Raw genomic sequence first — 19,652 nt, forward strand, 5'->3', positions numbered from 1 at the left:
TGTTTTGCATAAGGAAAGAGACAAGGAAAAAGGAGCGCATATAATAATTGATAAGGGCGTTATGCCGGAACAAGCGCAACAAGGGGAACAGTCTGTCAAGAGAAGAAGGGTCACTAGAGCCTGTGATGAGTGTAGAAAGAAGAAAGTTAAATGTGATGGTCAGCAGCCCTGTATCCATTGTACTGTGTACTCTTATGAATGTACTTATAAGAAGCCCACAAAGAGGACACAGAACTCCGGAAACTCCGGAGTCCTAGCACTGGGCAATGCCGCTGCTGCTGGCCCATCATCAAGTGCTGTGGTAGCTGCTGCTGCTTCCAATCCAAATAAACTTCTTTCAAGCGTTAAAGCAGAAAGGACTATTTTGCCGGGAGCTTCTACAATACCTCCAAGTAACAACTCGTCTAAACCAAGAAAGTATAAGACTAAGAGCACAAGGCTGCAATCAAAGATTGACAGGTACAAACAGATCTTTGACGAGATCTTCCCGCAGTTACCTGATATAGACAATCTGGATATTCCTGTGTTCTTGCAGATCTTTCACAATTTTAAGAGGGACTCCCAGTCGTTTCTAGACGACACTGTGAAAGAATATATGTTAATTGTCAACGACAGTTCTTCTCCAATCCAACCAGTGCTCTCTTCAAATTCAAAAAACTCCACACCAGATGAATTTTTACCTAATATGAAAAGCGACTCGAATAGTGCCTCTAGCATCAATAAGGAACAAGACAGTACAGATACATACTCCAATATTCCGGTCGGTAGAGAAATAAAAATTATTCTACCACCAAAAGCAATCGCTTTGCAATTCGTGAAAAGTACGTGGGAACATTGCTGTGTTCTTCTCCGATTTTATCACAGACCATCGTTCATTAGGCAATTGGATGAATTGTATGAGACAGATCCGAACAATTACACGTCCAAGCAAATGCAATTTTTACCATTGTGCTACGCTGCAATTGCTGTGGGAGCATTATTCTCGAAATCCATTGTCTCAAATGACTCTTCAAGGGAAAAGTTTTTACAGGATGAAGGTTACAAGTACTTCATTGCGGCAAGGAAACTAATCGATATTACAAATGCCCGCGACTTAAATTCCATACAAGCAATTTTGATGCTGTTTATATTCTTACAATGTTCCGCACGTTTATCAACGTGTTACACTTATATCGGTGTGGCCATGAGAAGTGCTTTGAGAGCTGGCTTTCACAGGAAATTGAGCTCCAATTCTGGCTTTAGTCCGATAGAGATCGAGATGAGGAAACGCCTTTTTTACACAATCTATAAACTCGACGTTTACATCAATGCAATGTTAGGCTTACCGAGATCTATTTCTCCAGATGATTTTGATCAAACTTTACCCCTGGATTTATCAGATGAAAATATCACTGAGGTGGCGTACTTACCTGAAAACCAACATTCCGTTTTATCAAGTACGGGGATATCTAATGAACATACGAAACTATTTTTGATCTTAAATGAGATTATCTCGGAACTATATCCAATAAAAAAAACTAGTAATATAATTTCTCATGAAACAGTTACTAGTTTGGAGTTGAAGTTGAGAAATTGGTTGGATTCATTACCTAAAGAACTAATACCTAACGCGAAGAATATCGATCCTGAATATGAAAGGGCAAATCGCTTATTACATTTATCCTTTTTGCACGTCCAAATAATTTTGTACAGGCCTTTTATTCATTATTTGTCACGCAACATGAATGCTGAGAATGTGGATCCCTTATGTTACCGGAGAGCAAGAAACTCTATTGCCGTTGCTAGAACGGTTATTAAGTTAGCAAAAGAGATGGTTAGCAATAATTTATTAACTGGTTCATACTGGTATGCCTGTTATACAATTTTTTACTCCGTTGCAGGTCTCTTATTTTACATCCATGAAGCACAACTGCCTGATAAGGACAGCGCTAGAGAATATTACGACATTTTGAAAGATGCAGAAACTGGCAGAAGTGTTCTTATTCAACTGAAGGATTCCAGTATGGCTGCTAGTAGAACCTATAATTTATTGAACCAAATTTTTGAAAAATTAAACTCAAAAACTATCCAACTTACCGCACTACATTCATCACCATCCAACGAAAGCGCTTCTTTGGTGGCTAATAATTCCTCCGCTCTGAAACCCCATTCAGCAGAATCATTGCAACCACCTGTATTCTTTTCCTCTCAAGATACGAAGAATAGATTTTCATTAGCCAAGAATGACGAAGGTACCAATGATTATGCCATGGCAAATTACCTGAATAATACACCGATTTCCGAAAATCCTTTAAATGAAGCACAACAGCAAGATCAAATATCTCAAGGGACGAATAATATGTCCAATGAAAGAGATTCGAACAGCTTCCTTTCTACTGATATTAGACTTGATAATAACGGCCAGCCAAATATGCTTGATGCTGCAGATGACGTCTTTATCAGGAATGACGGCGACATTCCTGCTAACAATGCATTCGATTTTAGCGGTAATAAAAGCAATGCATCAAATAACTCCAACCCAGAAACCATTAACAACAATTATAATGATAACAGTAACAGTAACAACGATGGTAAAAGCAACAACAACAATAGTGACAATAATAGTAATAATAATAATAATAATAATAGTAATAATAATAATAATAATAATAATAATAATAATAATGATAATAATAATAATTATAACAATAGCAACAATAGCAACAATAACAATAATAATAGTAATGACTTCGGCATCAAGATTGATAACAATTCACCGTCTTACGAAGGGTTTTCTCAGTTACAAATACCACTTTCACAAGACAATGTCAACATAGAAGAAAAAGGGGAGATGTCACCCAACGTTGAAAGTAAAAACGAACAAAATACGGCTGATTCAAACGATATTCTTGGAGTATTTGATCAGTTAGACGCTCAACTATTTGGAAAGTATTTACCCTTAAATTACCCTTCCGAATGAAAGCATTATCTTTGATTTATATCTATAATATTGTGGCTATGGCACTTGCTGGACATAGGCTTAATACGTTTATGTGTGTATTTATATATGTCAATAATAATAATAATAATAATAATGGTAACAAATAGCTATAACAAAAGATGGTACCAACAGAAAAACTAGTTTTTTCTTTAATATCTATTTTCTATTTATGATTCTCCTTCGTTCCTCAACCTTTTCTTTCAAAATAAGGATAATAAAGAGAAAACTTAAATAATATAGTAAAAAATGCTAACGATTTCTCCCTAAAATTACCTAATTTTTGAATTAGCAGTAGATATGCGCGAAACGTCTTCAACTTTGGCATGTTATCATAACCAAGATCTGCTTTATATTTGTTCGAACAAAGAGCTTGACTTATATTCTCGGCTTACCGTTCCTGTTTATTTTCACAGCAAAGGAATCAGCCAAATGGGTTTTAAATGAAACATTAGATGGGGTTCTAGATAGGCTTCTGTTCAGTATGACTGAGACCTTTTTGTCATACAACTGTGGAGCAGACTCAAAGGAAAAAGTTTGATCAGTGCGAGTGGTTTCAATTGAATCAGAACGTCCATGTGGAATTCCTATGCCCATTTTAGACGAAATATTCGGCACATTTGTATCCTTTGTGAAAAAGCTATCAAGGTTATCCAGTTCTGCCCACATATGACTTAGTGAAGCGTCCTTTTCTTCTGCAACAGAAATGGAATCATTTGTATCCATTCTACCAAGGTCATAATCGCCGTCCGCATGAAACTCGACAATTGTATCCATCCTGCCAAGTTCGTAGTCACCATCCGCATGAAATTCGATAACTGCATCCATATCATCCGATCCGTGTGTAGAGACTTCATCTGATTTGCTTGTGCCACATGTCATAAACACTGCGTGAACGTTGTGCCTAGTCGTAGCCGCGGTCATTGTTGGCATAGGAACAGACCAACCGCTATCTTCAGGCAAACCAAACAAGGTAGTGGTAGCATTATCGCCATCTTTCACATCTTTATTTCCCATGGTTATCCTTAGAACGTCCTTATCCATCTTACTTCCGGAAACATTCGGCACGCAATCTAAGACTTCCAAAGCCTTTGCTTCGTATTCAGTAAATAATAATCTTAGTAACGGAGAGATCAAATCAGCACCGACTCCAATAAACTCTGGCCTTCTTAAATCAATTAGGGGAAAAACATATTTCAAAATCTCTAGAGTTTGAACTCTGATCCATCCTATTTTATTGAACAAAAGGCCCAGAAGGAATACCAACGTTTGAGCGGAATACGAGGGAAAGTAGTTTCTAGATATGAAGCTCACTACTTGGCTCATAAAATCTTTCTTCGATCTAAATTTATTTTTTGCCAAAGAATCTATTAAACGGGAGAGGGAAGGTTGCTTGTATGCATTTGCAAGTTCAATTAATGAATCCGCAGCAACCTGGATGCCCGTAAAATCTTTGCGATCCATTGCATTCAAAAATCTCGGAAGGTTTGCTATTAATGCAAAAAGCAGCCTAGATTCTGTATTTGCTATAATTCGGCTATCTTTCAACAAATTTAACTTATCCAAAAATTTCCATGTAATTTCCAAGGAATTTGCAGATCGCAGTCCAGTCATAACTATTTGTTGTAAACCATCGAAGCGGCCTTCCCAATTTGAAGGAAAGATGGCAACTAAACACTGTACAGTATCCGGAGAATCTAAGTCAATCTTAGAAATGAACTTACTTAAACATGATAATACTTCAATAAATTCTTGTTCATGAATGCTGCTCAAACATGCTGTAATCGACCAGAACAATTGCGGGAAACTGATCAAATTCGTTGGATCAAGTTCGGCCATGATCGCATTCAAAGTCATCAGGATTTGCATGGCAAATCCTTGTATGTCGACATTTCCATCCGATATAGTATTCGAGAGCCTATGAAGCATATCACGCAGCATTTCCTGATCTAGAAATGTTAATAACGATCTAAAGATTTGAAATGACCTACACGCTATATGCCTAACTGAGCAAGTAGTTGCCCACTTTAAGGCAATCCTTTGCCAAGTCACTTGAAATTCATGTAGGTCTGTGAATATAGAAATTATATTCCTTATTAGTAAATCCATAGTTTTCGGTGATCTAGCACCTTTTTTCATCAAATTATCATATGACCACAAGGCATGCTTATTTCTTAGCAATTTCACAGTTTCCTCAGACTTTTCGTGACTTGGTGCTAACCCAAATATCAATGTAGATGCAATTTTACACGCGCTTTCATGAATAAGCGGCACATAATGGTCAAGCAAGCAAATGGACATATGTAATAAAAGGGGAATTTTTGCTTTTACAGATTCACTCAAATTAGTTAACAAATTCACTAAAAAGATGATCGAAAGCTGCGCCTTAGAAAAAATAATTCTTTTACCATTGTAATTTAGACGTTCCCAAATATTTCCTAAAAAGGAATACTTATTATTGTTCATTGGCTCAGTAAACGTATGCTTGGCTAAAGGAACCATGCATTTGGGTTCCAGGTTATTCAATAGAGTATCAAGTAGTCCAATACCACCAGGAATATTTGCCAAATACAATACAATATCTCTTGCATACTGAACAAACAATGGATTACAATGATTCATTGAAGAATTTATGATGTACTCCAATGATACATGTATATTTTGAAAAGAATTACCCTTGCCAAGAGAAATCCACAACTGCTCTACTTCGTTCGGTAATGAATCGTTGAGATCAATGGTAATGTAAAATAGGTTATTCAATACCATAAAGGTGTCCAGCTCTTCTAAAGATTTCAGCGTAAACTTGTTTACCCAAGGTACCATAAGCACCAATAAATCCCTTTTTATTTCGAAAGGAAATAAATCAAGTATTCTAACCAAGCTAGAAAATATCCTCAAACACAAATCTTGAGAGAGCAATTCGGCGAATATGCTAGAAATTTCCTTCGCAGTTGATTTGTAAACTGTCTTTGAAGAATTTGCTAGTCTCTCCTTAAATACTTTGGTATAAGAGGAGTTATGTAACTTTGTTTCAACAGCTGAAAGTAAATCAACAGCAAATGTCCTGGTATCTTCCTTATCTGCCACTAGTCCATACAAACCCAAAGAGACTAATTCATCTTCATCTAATACCAAATTATCCAATTTCAAAACGGATTTACAAAGTGTAGTGTAGTATAAAACAGCTACCGAAGGATGTGAATGGTGTGAAACACATTGGAAAGCGACATCTCTAAACAGTTTGAAATTTTCCCTATTTTTGTCCAATAGATTCTCCAAAGCACGCACTCCAAGATTTTTTACGGTAGTGTTGTCGGAGTCAAAAAGTGCTTCGATCCAAGCAAGCAAATCTTCAGTATCGAAAGAGATTACAATGGGTAACTCTAAATTATCGTCCAAAGTTTGGGTTATTGGATCTGAACATAAAACAACCATAGTCTCTAACACGATCATCTGCAACCTGTTTTTTTGGAACTCTATACCGGTTGTAATAGCGGTTCTATCTCTGCCATTGTCTGTATTTTTAATCATTATGGCATATCTTTCTTCAGATATGGGCTCATACTCACCATAACCACACCATTCCTTTAAGTAATTGAAACATGATGCACGTGCTTGGAAGGGAAACAACTCATTAATTAGTGGATGCTCTCTTACTGCCATATAATAGCTCAATATAAGACCTGCAAAGTAGCTTCGCAGTGATTGATACTCGTAGGAGATCTGTACAGAGTCCTTCTCAAGGAACTGTTTTGTTTTTTGCAAAAACTCTGATAATTTCCGAAGTATCCATTCATCATTAAATATCATATCCGCCTTTAAATACGGTGATAAAATAGTCAAAATATGAAACATTTCCACCCTGATTTGATTGTTGGTGCTCTCTTCTTTCCATGCAACTAAAAATACATCAATAGCCTCGACGTATGCTTTAAAAATGTTGATATTCATTGAACTTAGCCCCGTTATTATGGCATCCCTAATCATAATATACTTTGCATTTAATAAAGGAAGAACCATCTTGAAGATTGATTTCGCAGATTTGATCTTTTGGTGCTGAACAGTAAAGATTTGTTGACTCTTTTTCCTGCCATGTTGAGGAATATTGGAGGGAATATGCAGTTTTTGGTCAAACGTGGACGTTAATGAAGTACATGCAGCAATCAAATATAGCTTCCATTGGTTTACTATTGTTTCCGGTAAAACGTTTTTGAGTTTGAAATCAACATCATTTGCTACCCGTAGAATTATTTCGTGCACTTGCACGAGCCTTATACAAACAATAGATCGACACAATGCCATTGCCATAGGACAGGTTTTGAAAACCAATGCCAGCAATTTAGGAAAGGCTCTTTGCCATAGCGCAGCATCCACTCCATACTCTGATTCGGCCAGCTTAATAAGTAAACCCCTTTTATATTTGGAATTCAGTCGACTGAATCTTGTTTTTTCAACTGCACTTAATGTTGCTTTATGTGGATTAATTAAAGTAGTAGTATTACACTCATTCAATAGATCAATAAGTCTTGTTCCACGATCAGCTGCGAAATGGGATGATGATCTAGAGTGTCCGCTTGATAATTTTTCTGTTTTTTCCATCATTGCCTCGTCGAATTTAAAAATAATTCTCAATATCTGAATACCCAATCTACGAATTTTTGCGTCGTGTGAACAGAGGAAAAATAGACCGTTCCCTTCTACCTCTTCAATAACTGTCACTGTATTTTTCCACTCCAGTTTTTCGGTTTCGTTACTTTCCTCTTGTTCTGGATCGATCGGCAACAAGCGAATTCCATCCAAACCAGTTTCTTTCTTATTTTCCTCTTTATTAGATGACTGAAATTCTTCTAACCAGCACTCCAATAGTTCAACATAAAGCATCAATAATCTGTTATATTCTTTTGATGACAAGTACGACATGTTATAGCTTGATTGTGTCTTTTCATCGAAATCGAATGAATATTTGGCAAACCATGTGACTAGAGTGTATGGATTCTTCTTAGAGGCCAATGCTCTTAGTGCATTTTGACTGCTAGAAGAGATCATTACCTCAGAATGAACAGCGTTCCTTGATAAAATCTCAATAGTAGATTTGTATGGGATAGTACGTGAAATAGAAAGGCAACATGGTATAGCTTCAATGATAGTGCCGAACAATATAACATAAAACGACTTGTTTTTACTTGAGTCATTGTCATTAGAAAAGCTAAAGCCAAATGGACTGAATGCGTTTGATGATTGCTTTTGATGCTGATTTTCAGGAGACCAAACTTCAGAGCCAATGCTCGAGTCCAATAGAAGGAATAATTTATAAAAGTAATCTGATATTTCTTTGTGGTTTATGGAAGACGCTTCTTGAACCTGATTTACTGTGATGTTGTTTAAATTTAATTCATAAAGTCTATTATCATCCTCAGGAAACTTTGGCCTCTCTTTCGTAACCAACAAACCTTTGTATGTATTTATAGTCAAAATCAGCTTTTCGTAGTTGATATTTTCCAGGTTAGAGCCATTGAAAGATTGTCGTATCAATGGAATTAAAGCTTGTTCCATTAAAAAATTCGGATGCAAAAATCCAATTGATATTAGGGCATCTGTCAATGGGTTTAAGAGCCCAAAATCGCCGGTTATCCAATTCTCCTTTTTCCTTGTGTTCAAATATAGTTGTAAAAGCTTAGTTAGTGTCCTTGTGGTATTATTTAAAGTTTCTGGGCATCTGTACAGATAAACCCAAACTAATCTCGATAAACCAACTGCAAAAATAATTCTTTCGTTCAAACTTTTGGACTTAACTTTTGAGGCATTTGCCTCCAACAGCGACAACCATTGTTTAGAAAATAAATCTGGTGGTGATGCACACAAAATAGAGACTGTTAGTTTGAAACCACTAACCCAATACTTATTATCAGCTTGTAGCCTCTTGGCAGTGTTCAGTAAAGTAGACATTGCTTCTACCCACGTAGGATGGTTAACTTCTGCTGTCAATGAGCCGGCCAAAGGCAACAATAACTGATTAGTGACTTCAGCATACGCCAAACAAACTGGAAAATTTTCAGTCTTCGTGAAGAACTTCGATAAACTTTTCATAAAATCTGCACTCTCCTCAAATTTCTCCAGCGGATAGTTTTTTAACTTCAGATATCTCATACCAAGAATCAACAAATGTGTACTTGGCTCTAACTCAGGAGGTATATACGCTGGGATTTTTTCTAGATCCGCTATAAATCTATCACTGACTGACAAAAATTTCTTTTCAGACATAGAGCCCAGAAGTTCAGCAAAGGAATTCCAATTTGAAGACTTGATTAAACTAGATGATATAGAAAGTGGATCAGTGGTTTTCAACTGAGTGAAAACAATCTCTTCTAGCTTATCTGATAAATCTTCTTCTTCATTGCTGGATGCCTGCTTAACAATTTCATTTAGCACCCTGCAGAGGATGTATATACTAATCAGGGATTTTCTGTCCGCAAGGAATGCTTCCTCTTTTGCTACATCAATTGCGTTTTCTAGACTTTTCAATTGTGAGTTCGCCACGGGCGGACTTGAAATAGTGCTATTGTTACCGTTACTAGCCTTAATCAAGGGAGCCTTGTTGGTAAGAGATGAGGACGCGTGCCTTTTCATGCCAGGAAGGCTATTGATACCGTTATTATGTTTATACTTCGAGGTTGTATTACTCGAAGATCTTGATAGACGCCTATTCATCAAAAAATGAGCCTGAGAGGGATGCGCCTTTTCAAACTCATAATCTTTCAGTAGTTTTTCCACTTCTTCTGAAGCAGAGTTGGCCGCCTCAGATTTTGTCTTCCTCCAAAACATCATTGCATCAATTACAGGTTTCGGTTTTTTCTTTGCAATATGACCTAGAGATTTGATGATTTCATCAAAGCTGGGGTCAACGTCTTCTCCAAGGATTTCTACGATTGGGGGTTCTACCATGTCCAATTGCTGCAGACACATATTTAGTTTGTTCTCCGCATAACGAATAAACTTTGTAAAAAGGATATGAAGAGCATATTCTGATGGACTTTTCCAATCTGTAGCCATTTGCTGCCTCAAAGTGGTTACGTAATCCTCTGCTACAGATTTTGCTGTAATGTCCGCGGGCGCCGACTCTTGCATATTTGGCTGCTTTTGTTGTTCAGATAGTATCATTGATATATTGTTTTGATCACTTTGCTCCTCAATGAAGGTTGATGAAGGAACTTGGCCCTCTCCCGGCTGTTGCTGCTGTTGTTGTCGTAAAAGTAGTTGATCATTTGAGGAAGTGCCTTCCGACATATCAATAGGAGATGGAATATCAATAATAGGTGCATTTGCGACGGATTGCTGAAGAGGAAGTATATTACCTGGCACTTCGCTTACTCGTTTCGAGCGATCCTGGCTTGAAGGATCAATATCTATTGATATCTGGTTATTGTTGTTAGAATTTTCTACCGTATTTGTCGGTGGGAAGGTGAATCCAATGCCTTGATCCCTCTGGGGCGGAAAAGTAAATCTCGAGGCCATTTCAACGTATAGCAAAACTAAAAAGAATCCTCAAAATGGAACCACAATAAATGACCTGAACCTTCACACTTTAACCAGTCAAGACCTATTATAAAGGTCTAAATCCACATTTGCTTTTCCTCTGCATTTACCGAATCCTTTATCCCAATTCTTGTAATTCTATATATATTTTCCTGTGTGGCTGTCGCTTCGTAATTAGTGATCAAATGTGACAACCAGTTAAGTTCCAGTGGAGGTGAGGTCGATGTTACTTATTTGAAAAGAACGGTGCCACCCAAATAACCTCAGTGAGTTGAACAGAGCTGTGCTATACTTTCAAATTGGCATTACCATTTTAGCGCTTCATTTTGCGCTGTTTTGAGTGCATAGCCCTGAAAAAGTTAAAAGCGGGTAATAGAGATGAATTTTTCAAATACTGAAATTTTGGTTTAGTCATCTGGATGAACTGCAGGACCATATACACTTCATGAGCGGTGGAGAACTAACCTCTATTGCATTATCTAGTTTTTATCTATCAGCTTTCATTGTTGTCGGTATTGATCGAGGAAAAAGGAAGGAACTAGGATTTACAATGACACCAGACGAACTAAATTCGGCCATCGTTACCTTTATGGCCAATTTGAATATTGATGATTCGAGAGCCAACGAAACTGCTTCCGTAGTAACAGATTCTATTGTCCACCGATCAATCAAATTGCTGGAAGTTGTTGTCACGTTAAAAGATTATTTTCTTTCGGAGGATGAGGTAGAAAGAAAGAAGGCGTTGACATGTTTATCTACTATCTTAGCAAAGACCCCTAAGGACCACCTATCTAAAAACGAATGCTCAGTTATATTTAAGTTTTACCAATCTAAGTTTGACGATCAAGCACTTGTAAATGAAGTTTTGGAGGGCTTCGCTGCATTAGCGCCAATGAAATTTGTTTCCATTAATGAAATAGCCCAACTTCTGAGATTATTGCTAGACAACTATCAACAAGGCCAGCATTTAGCATCGACTAGACTGTTACCTTTCAAAATTTTGAGAAAAATATTTGATAGATTTTTCTTCAATGTATCATCGAGCGAACAAGTCAAACGGATCAACAATTTATTCATTGAAACGTTTCTTCATATTGCCAATGGGGAAAAAGACCCTAGAAATTTATTATTGTCGTTTGCACTCAATCAATCTATTACGTCGACCCTGCAAAATGTGGAGAGCTTTAAAGAAGACTTATTCGATGTTTTATTTTGCTATTTCCCAATCACTTTCAAGCCGCCAAAGCATGATCCCTACAAGATTTCTAACCAAGATTTAAAAACTGCCCTGAGGTCAGCCATTACTGCAACGCCATTATTTGCCGAGGATGCTTATAGCAATTTGCTCGACAAGCTCACTGCTTCTTCACCGGTAGTGAAAAATGATACACTCTTGACGCTATTAGAATGCGTTAGAAAATTCGGTGGCTCTTCTATATTAGGAAATTGGAAGCTACTTTGGAATGCTTTAAAATTTGAAATTATGCAAAACAGTGAAGGAAACGAAAACACCTTACTAAATCCATATAATAAAGACCAATCAAGCGATGATATGGGCCAGTATACTAACTACGATGCTTGTTTGAAAATTGTCAATCTGATGGCATTACAGCTATACAACTTTGACAAAGTATCATTTGAAAAGTTCTTCACTCATATATTAGATGAGTTGAAACCAAACTTCGAATATGAAAAGAATTTGAAGCAAACCTGTCAGATTTTATCTGCCATAGGTAGCGGAAACGTTGAGATATTTAATAAGGTCATTTCATCCGCCTTCCCCTTGTTTTTGATTAATACATCTGAAATTGCCAAATTGAAGCTGCTGATTATGAATTTTTCTTTTTTTGTTGATTCATACATTGATTTGTTTGGAAGAATATCTAAAGATTCATTGGAGGTACCGGTGCCAAATAACAAAATGGCCGAATATAAAGATGAGATCATAATGATTCTAAGCATGGCCTTGACCAGCAGCTCCAAGTCAGAGGTTACCATAAGGACTCTATCTGTGATTCAATTTACAAAAATGATTAAAATGAAGGGCTTTTTGACCCCAGAGGAAGTTTCATTAATCATCCAATACTTCACAGAAACAATACTAACCGATAACAACAAAAATATATACTACGCTTGTTTGGAAGGGTTAAAGACAATCAGCGAGATATACGAGGATTTAGTTTTTGAAATATCTTTGAAAAAATTATTGGATCTGTTACCTGATTATTTTGGGGAAAAAATTCGTGTAAATGATGAAGAGAATATTCAGATTGAAACAATTTTAAAAATTATTCTTGACTTTACCACTTCGAGACATATTTTGGTCAAAGAGAGCATTACATCTTTAGCAACAAAATTGAACAGAGTAGCTAAATTTGCCAAATCCAAAGAATATTGCTTTCTACTTATTTCAACTATCTATTCTCTTTTTAATAATAATCAAAATGAGAAAGTATTAAAAGAAGAAGATGCTCTTGCGCTCAAGCATGCCATTGAACCAAAATTATTTGAGATAATTACTCAGGAATCGGCCATTGTAAATGACAATTACAATTTGACACTCCTTTCTAACGTTCTTTTCTTCATTAATTTAAAAATCCCACAGAATATACACCAAGAAGAATTAGAAAGGTATAACAACCTTTTCATTTCTGGAGGTCACATAAGAATCTTGGACACACCAAACATATTGGCTATTTCATATGCTAAAATATTATCTGCACTCAACAAAAACTGTCAATTCCCTCAAAAATTTACAGTACTTGTTGAAACGGTTCAACTACTTAAAACACACGCTCCAAGAATGACCCAAACTGAAAAATTAGGATATCTGGAATTACTGTTGGTCTTATCAAATAAGTATGTCCCTGAAGAAGATGTAATAGGATTATTTGATTGGGAAGACTTATCATTGATTAATCTTGAAGTAATGGTTTGGTTGACCAAAGGATTAATAATGCAGAACTCTTTTAAGTCATCTGAAATCGCAAAAAAACTCATCAACTTATTATCTAATGAAGAGGTTGGTTCACTTGTAGCCAAGCTGTTTGAAGTTTTTGTCATGGATATCAGTTCTTTAAAGAAATTTAAAGGTATCAATTGGAATAATAATGTTAAAATCTTGTATAAACAAAAATTCTTTAGCGATATTTTTCAAACGCTAGTCAACAACTATAAAAATACCGTGGATATGACCATTAAATGCAATTATTTGACCGCCTTATCTTTGGTGTTGAAGCACACCCCAAGCCAGTCGGTAGGTCCTTTCATTAACGATTTGTTCCCGCTTTTGTTGCAGGCTTTGGATATGCCTGATCCGGAAGTAAGGGTATCCGCTTTAGAAACCCTGAAGGACACTACGGATAAACATCAAAGTTTGATCACGGAGCACATAAGCACAATAGTTCCATTATTGCTATCTCTTGCTCTTCCGCAAAGATATAATAATGTCAGTGTCAGGTTGATAGCCTTACAACTTCTAGAAATGATCACGACTGTGGTACCTCTAAACTATTGCCTAAGCTATCAGGACGATGTTTTAAACGGTTTAATACCAGTTTTATCCGACAAAAAGAGAATGATAAGAAAGCAATGCATTGACACAAGACAGGTTTATTATGAATTAGGTCAAATTCCGTTTGAATAGATACTTGTATTTGATAATTTGTTTATATTGATTGACACTTGAAAATCATCGTGCGTATACTAATTAAATATAATTCTATATGTGTTCTGCTGAAAAAATAGCATTTAATTTTCTTACGTTTAATCTTCTTCGCTAGAATCTTCCTCGTCACTTAGTCCTACAGGTGCTAAACCCGGGGTCAGACCAGGATACCTATGATCTTTAACAGAATCGCTCTCTTTGATATCTTCTTTAAATTGTTTTCTCTTGAATCTCCTTCTTTTACTCCTGTCCGCGTTCGCGGTGGAAACTGTTTGTTTCAAGATGTATTGCTGGATGTCGTCAAGCTCATCTCGTACTTCCTCCTCTAAATCCCACGACCTTAAATTTTGAGAGTTTCTTTTAATCAACTTGTTCAAATACTTCCTCTCATGTTCAGTTAAAGTGCCCTCTTGTTGATGTTTTTTCAAAACCTGATACTTCGCCAGCTGTTCAAGTTGCTCCTTATCGTATTTGTGTTTCTTGACCTGTTTTTTTTTAGCTAACTTACATCTTCTTTTGATTTTGTGAACATCTCTATTTTGTAACTGTACCCTCTTTTTCAAATTTCTATCGATTAACTGAGCCTTCGACCCATTGTTTACGCTGGCTTTGCCATTATTAGCTCTGATTTTAGGAACGCCAGGTAAAAGATTTGATAGCAGCCCATTAACAACAGATGTGGCCTGATATTTCGAAGTTTGGCTGAGTGAAGATGACATTTTGACCTAACTAACTCACGCCCTAGATTGTTCGTATAGTACACAACCTTTTCACAAGCAATGTTTCCACAACTGTCAATCATTTCTATATTCCTTTAGTTAAGCTCATCGCAAATTTTTTCAAACCGGGTATAAAGTCACGTGCACTGTATCACGTGGCTGATTGGTACCCGCCCCGTGGCAAAAAAAGAAGACACCAATTTCGCAGTGAGAAGAGGAAAAAGTTTATCAATAACGAAAACGAAACTTGAGAGGAAAAAGAATATAGAGAAAAACAAAGGCATTCAGCGGCTATTTGGTGGAGATAACAACACAAAGAGGCAGCACACTTTAGTAAGCGCAAATGCTTCAGGAACGATCTGAGTTGATGAGCACGGTGATGAATAATACACCCACAACAGTCGCCGCATTGGCTGCGGTTGCTGCAGCCTCTGAAACAAATGGAAAGCTGGAGTCCGAGGAACTACCTGAAATCACTATTCCTAAGCCAAGAAGTAGTGCACAATTGGAGCAGTTACTGTACCGTTATAGAGCCATTCAAAACAATCCCAAGGAAAATAAGTTAGAAATTAAGGCAATAGAGGACACTTTTAGGACTATATCACGTGATCAGGATATTTACGAAACAAAGCTAGACACTTTGAGAAAGAGTATAGATGAAGGATTTGACTATGATGAAGAGTTATTAAACAAACACTTAGTTGCATTACAGCTACTGGAGAAGGACACAGATGTTCCTGATTACTTCTTAGACTTACCAAACATCGACAACGATAAAACTACAGTGAAGGAAGTTGACTCCTTTGGAAAGAAACCAGTAAAAATTTCGACCGATTTCAATGCGAAGGCCAAAAGTTTAGGTTTAGAATTAAAGTTTTTTAACGCTACGAAGACTGCACTGGGCGATCCAGAAACCGAAATAAGGATTTCTGCACGTATATCCAACAGAATCAACGAGCTAGAAAGATTACCTGCCAATTTGGGCACATACTCACTAGATGATTGCTTGGAGTTTATAACAAAAGATGACTTATCATCCAGAATGGATACTTTCAAAATCAAAGCTCTTTTGGAATTGAAAAGTTTAAAGCTACTAACAAAGCAAAAATCAATTAGGCAAAAGCTAATCAACAATGTTGCCAGCCAGGCACACCACAATGTTCCATATTTGCGTGATTCTCCTTTTACTGCAGCTGCGCAAAGATCCGTTCAGATTAGAAGTAAAGTGATTGTCCCACAAACTGTTCGCTTGGCAGAAGAATTAGAAAGACAACAGTTATTGGAAAAGAGAAAAAAGGAACGTAATTTGCATTTACAGAAAATAAACAACATCATTGATTTCATCAAAGAAAGGCAGTCGGAGCAATGGTCCCGCCAAGAACGTTGCTTCCAATTCGGTAGATTAGGCGCTTCATTACACAACCAAATGGAGAAGGATGAACAGAAAAGAATAGAAAGAACCGCTAAGCAGCGTTTAGCTGCTCTGAAATCTAACGATGAGGAAGCTTATTTAAAGCTTTTAGATCAAACTAAGGATACTAGAATTACACAGTTATTAAGGCAAACTAATTCCTTTTTGGATTCTTTGTCGGAGGCTGTTAGAGCACAACAAAATGAGGCAAAAATACTTCATGGTGAGGAGGTCCAACCGATTACTGATGAAGAAAGAGAAAAGACTGACTATTACGAAGTCGCTCACAGAATTAAAGAGAAAATCGATAAACAACCTTCTATTCTCGTTGGTGGTACTTTAAAAGAGTACCAATTACGAGGTTTAGAATGGATGGTGTCATTGTACAATAATCATTTAAACGGTATATTAGCAGATGAGATGGGTTTAGGTAAAACTATCCAATCTATTTCTCTAATAACATATCTTTATGAGGTTAAGAAGGACATGGGACCTTTCCTAGTCATTGTACCGCTATCCACAATAACTAATTGGACATTAGAATTTGAAAAATGGGCTCCGAGCTTGAACACCATTATATACAAAGGTACCCCAAATCAAAGACACTCTTTACAACATCAGATAAGGATCGGAAATTTTGATGTCTTATTAACAACGTATGAATATATTATCAAAGACAAATCCCTTTTATCAAAGCATGATTGGGCTCACATGATTATTGACGAAGGTCATAGAATGAAAAATGCCCAATCGAAACTATCATTCACAATTTCCCATTATTACCGTACAAGAAACAGACTGATTTTAACAGGTACTCCTTTGCAGAACAACCTACCAGAATTATGGGCCCTTTTGAACTTTGTTTTGCCTAAAATTTTCAATTCTGCCAAGACCTTTGAGGATTGGTTTAATACTCCATTTGCTAACACTGGTACTCAAGAGAAACTAGAATTAACGGAAGAAGAAACTTTGTTAATTATTAGAAGATTACATAAGGTGTTAAGGCCATTTTTATTGCGTCGTTTGAAGAAGGAAGTCGAAAAGGATTTACCTGATAAAGTAGAAAAAGTTATCAAATGTAAACTTTCTGGTTTGCAACAACAGTTGTATCAACAAATGTTAAAGCATAACGCGCTATTTGTTGGTGCAGGGACGGAGGGGGCCACTAAGGGAGGGATTAAAGGTTTAAACAATAAGATTATGCAATTAAGAAAAATCTGTAACCATCCATTCGTATTTGACGAAGTGGAAGGTGTTGTAAACCCCTCAAGAGGTAACAGCGATCTTCTTTACAGAGTAGCTGGTAAGTTTGAATTACTCGATAGAGTACTACCGAAATTCAAAGCCTCGGGTCATAGAGTGCTAATGTTTTTCCAAATGACTCAGGTTATGGATATTATGGAAGACTTTTTGAGAATGAAAGATTTGAAATATATGAGATTAGATGGTAGCACCAAGACCGAAGAAAGAACAGAAATGCTGAATGCCTTCAATGCCCCAAATTCAGATTATTTTTGCTTTCTTTTGTCAACTAGAGCTGGTGGTTTGGGTTTGAATTTACAGACTGCAGATACGGTGATTATCTTTGATACGGATTGGAATCCACACCAAGATTTACAAGCCCAAGATAGAGCTCACAGAATTGGACAGAAGAATGAGGTTAGGATTTTAAGATTAATTACCACGGATTCTGTGGAAGAAGTTATTTTGGAAAGAGCCATGCAGAAATTGGATATTGACGGCAAAGTTATTCAAGCAGGTAAGTTTGATAACAAATCAACTGCAGAGGAGCAAGAAGCTTTCCTGAGAAGATTGATCGAAAGTGAAACGAACAGAGACGACGATGACAAGGCAGAGTTAGATGACGATGAATTAAATGATACTTTGGCCAGGAGTGCCGATGAAAAATTGCTGTTTGATGAAATTGACAAGGAAAGGATGAACCAAGAGAGAGCAGATGCCAAAGCTCAAGGTCTCAGGGTTCCACCTCCAAGATTGATTCAATTAGATGAGCTTCCCAAAGTATTTAGAGAAGACATTGAAGAACACTTCAAGAAAGAGGATTCTGAGCCATTGGGAAGGATCAGACAAAAGAAAAGAGTTTATTATGATGATGGTCTAACCGAAGAACAATTTTTAGAGGCTGTGGAGGATGACAATATGTCTTTAGAAGACGCTATTAAAAAGAGACGTGAAGCACGTGAAAAGAGGAGATTACGTCAAAACGGTACAAAGGAGAATGAAATAGAAACCCTGGAAAACACGCCTGAGGCATCCGAAACTTCATTGGCTGAAAATAATAGCTTCACGGCGGCTGTGGATGAGGAAGTTGGTGCTGATAAGGAAACTGCAGTTTCCAGGTCAAAACGCCGGAGTAAAAGGAAAAGGACCATTACCGTTGTTACGGCAGAAGACAAAGACATTGTTCAAGAAGAAGGTACTTTTCAAGAAAACGGGGGCGCTAAGGTAGAGGAGGAACTAAAAAGTAGCTCCGTTGAAATTATAAATGGCCCAGAATCCAAGAAAAAGAAACCCAAATTAACTGTCAAGATTAAATTGAACAAGACAACTGTGTTGGATAATAATGATAGCAACGAAGCGGAGGAAAAGCCGGAAAGCAAATCACCTGTGAAGAAGACTTCGGCCAAAAAAACCAAAACCAAGTCGCTTGGGATTTTTCCCACGGTGGAAAAATTGGTGGAAGAAATGCGTGAACAGTTAGATGAAGTAGATTCCCATCCAAGAACATCCATTTTTGAGAAACTTCCATCAAGACGCGACTATCCGGATTATTTCAAAGTAATTGAAAAACCCATGGCCATTGATATCATATTAAAAAATTCCAAGAATGGCACATACAAAACCTTGGACGACGTAAGACAAGCCTTGCAAACGATGTTTGAAAACGCCAGATTCTATAACGAGGAGGGATCCTGGGTTTACGTCGACGCCGACAAGTTAAATGAGTTTACTGATGAATGGTTCAAAGAACACTCGTCGTAAGGTTCTCATCACCACATGACTTTTTTACGAATATTTCCCCTTTTTCCCTATATACAGCTCATAGCATTTCGTCCTACCTGTACGTATGTTTGAAAGATATATACCACTGTAACAATAAGATCAATAGAGCGAATATAATATACAAGAGTAATTACTATCCTATGGCTAATTTCCAGGTTTATTAGTACCGCAAATGTATCACCCGCCCGAGCTGGACCAGTTAGCTTTGACCGTTTGCGGTTCCGGGGCTAAGGAAGGGGCCTCTGCAAATAAGTGGCATTACACATGAATGATTGGCAAAGGGACCGCGGGAGTCAAGAGCTATATGTAAGTCCGATTTAC

The 19,652-nt window shown here is 37.0% G+C and overlaps 5 protein-coding genes across 5 annotated transcripts; 3 read left to right on the plus strand and 2 right to left on the minus strand.

Moving 5' to 3' along the window:
- Window positions 1-61: 61 nt before the first annotated feature.
- Window positions 62-2,959, plus strand: ASG1 (Asg1p; the record flags this gene model as incomplete). Its single annotated transcript, XM_033911034.1, has 1 exon — window positions 62-2,959. The coding sequence occupies one exon, from the start codon at window positions 62-64 to the stop codon at window positions 2,957-2,959; it is 2,898 nt and encodes a 965-aa protein (XP_033766925.1).
- Window positions 2,960-3,355: 396 nt separating this feature from the next.
- Window positions 3,356-10,489, minus strand: TAO3 (Tao3p; the record flags this gene model as incomplete). Its single annotated transcript, XM_033911035.1, has 1 exon — window positions 3,356-10,489. The coding sequence occupies one exon, from the start codon at window positions 10,487-10,489 to the stop codon at window positions 3,356-3,358; it is 7,134 nt and encodes a 2,377-aa protein (XP_033766926.1).
- Window positions 10,490-10,955: 466 nt separating this feature from the next.
- Window positions 10,956-14,156, plus strand: MET18 (Met18p; the record flags this gene model as incomplete). The annotated part of the gene is made up of 1 exon (XM_033911036.1): window positions 10,956-14,156. One exon carries the CDS (start codon window positions 10,956-10,958, stop codon window positions 14,154-14,156), a length of 3,201 nt encoding a protein of 1,066 aa, XP_033766927.1.
- A 119-nt stretch (window positions 14,157-14,275) lies between these two features.
- RRT14 (Rrt14p) lies at window positions 14,276-14,896 on the minus strand (the record flags this gene model as incomplete). Its single annotated transcript, XM_033911037.1, has 1 exon — window positions 14,276-14,896. The coding sequence occupies one exon, from the start codon at window positions 14,894-14,896 to the stop codon at window positions 14,276-14,278; it is 621 nt and encodes a 206-aa protein (XP_033766928.1).
- A 343-nt stretch (window positions 14,897-15,239) lies between these two features.
- On the plus strand, window positions 15,240-19,310 carry STH1 (RSC chromatin remodeling complex ATPase subunit STH1; the record flags this gene model as incomplete). Its single annotated transcript, XM_033911038.1, has 1 exon — window positions 15,240-19,310. One exon carries the CDS (start codon window positions 15,240-15,242, stop codon window positions 19,308-19,310), a length of 4,071 nt encoding a protein of 1,356 aa, XP_033766929.1.
- Window positions 19,311-19,652: the final 342 nt, after the last annotated feature.

Source organism: Saccharomyces paradoxus, chromosome IX, assembly GCF_002079055.1.
Source record: "Saccharomyces paradoxus chromosome IX, complete sequence".
Classification (NCBI taxonomy): domain Eukaryota; kingdom Fungi; phylum Ascomycota; class Saccharomycetes; order Saccharomycetales; family Saccharomycetaceae; genus Saccharomyces; species Saccharomyces paradoxus.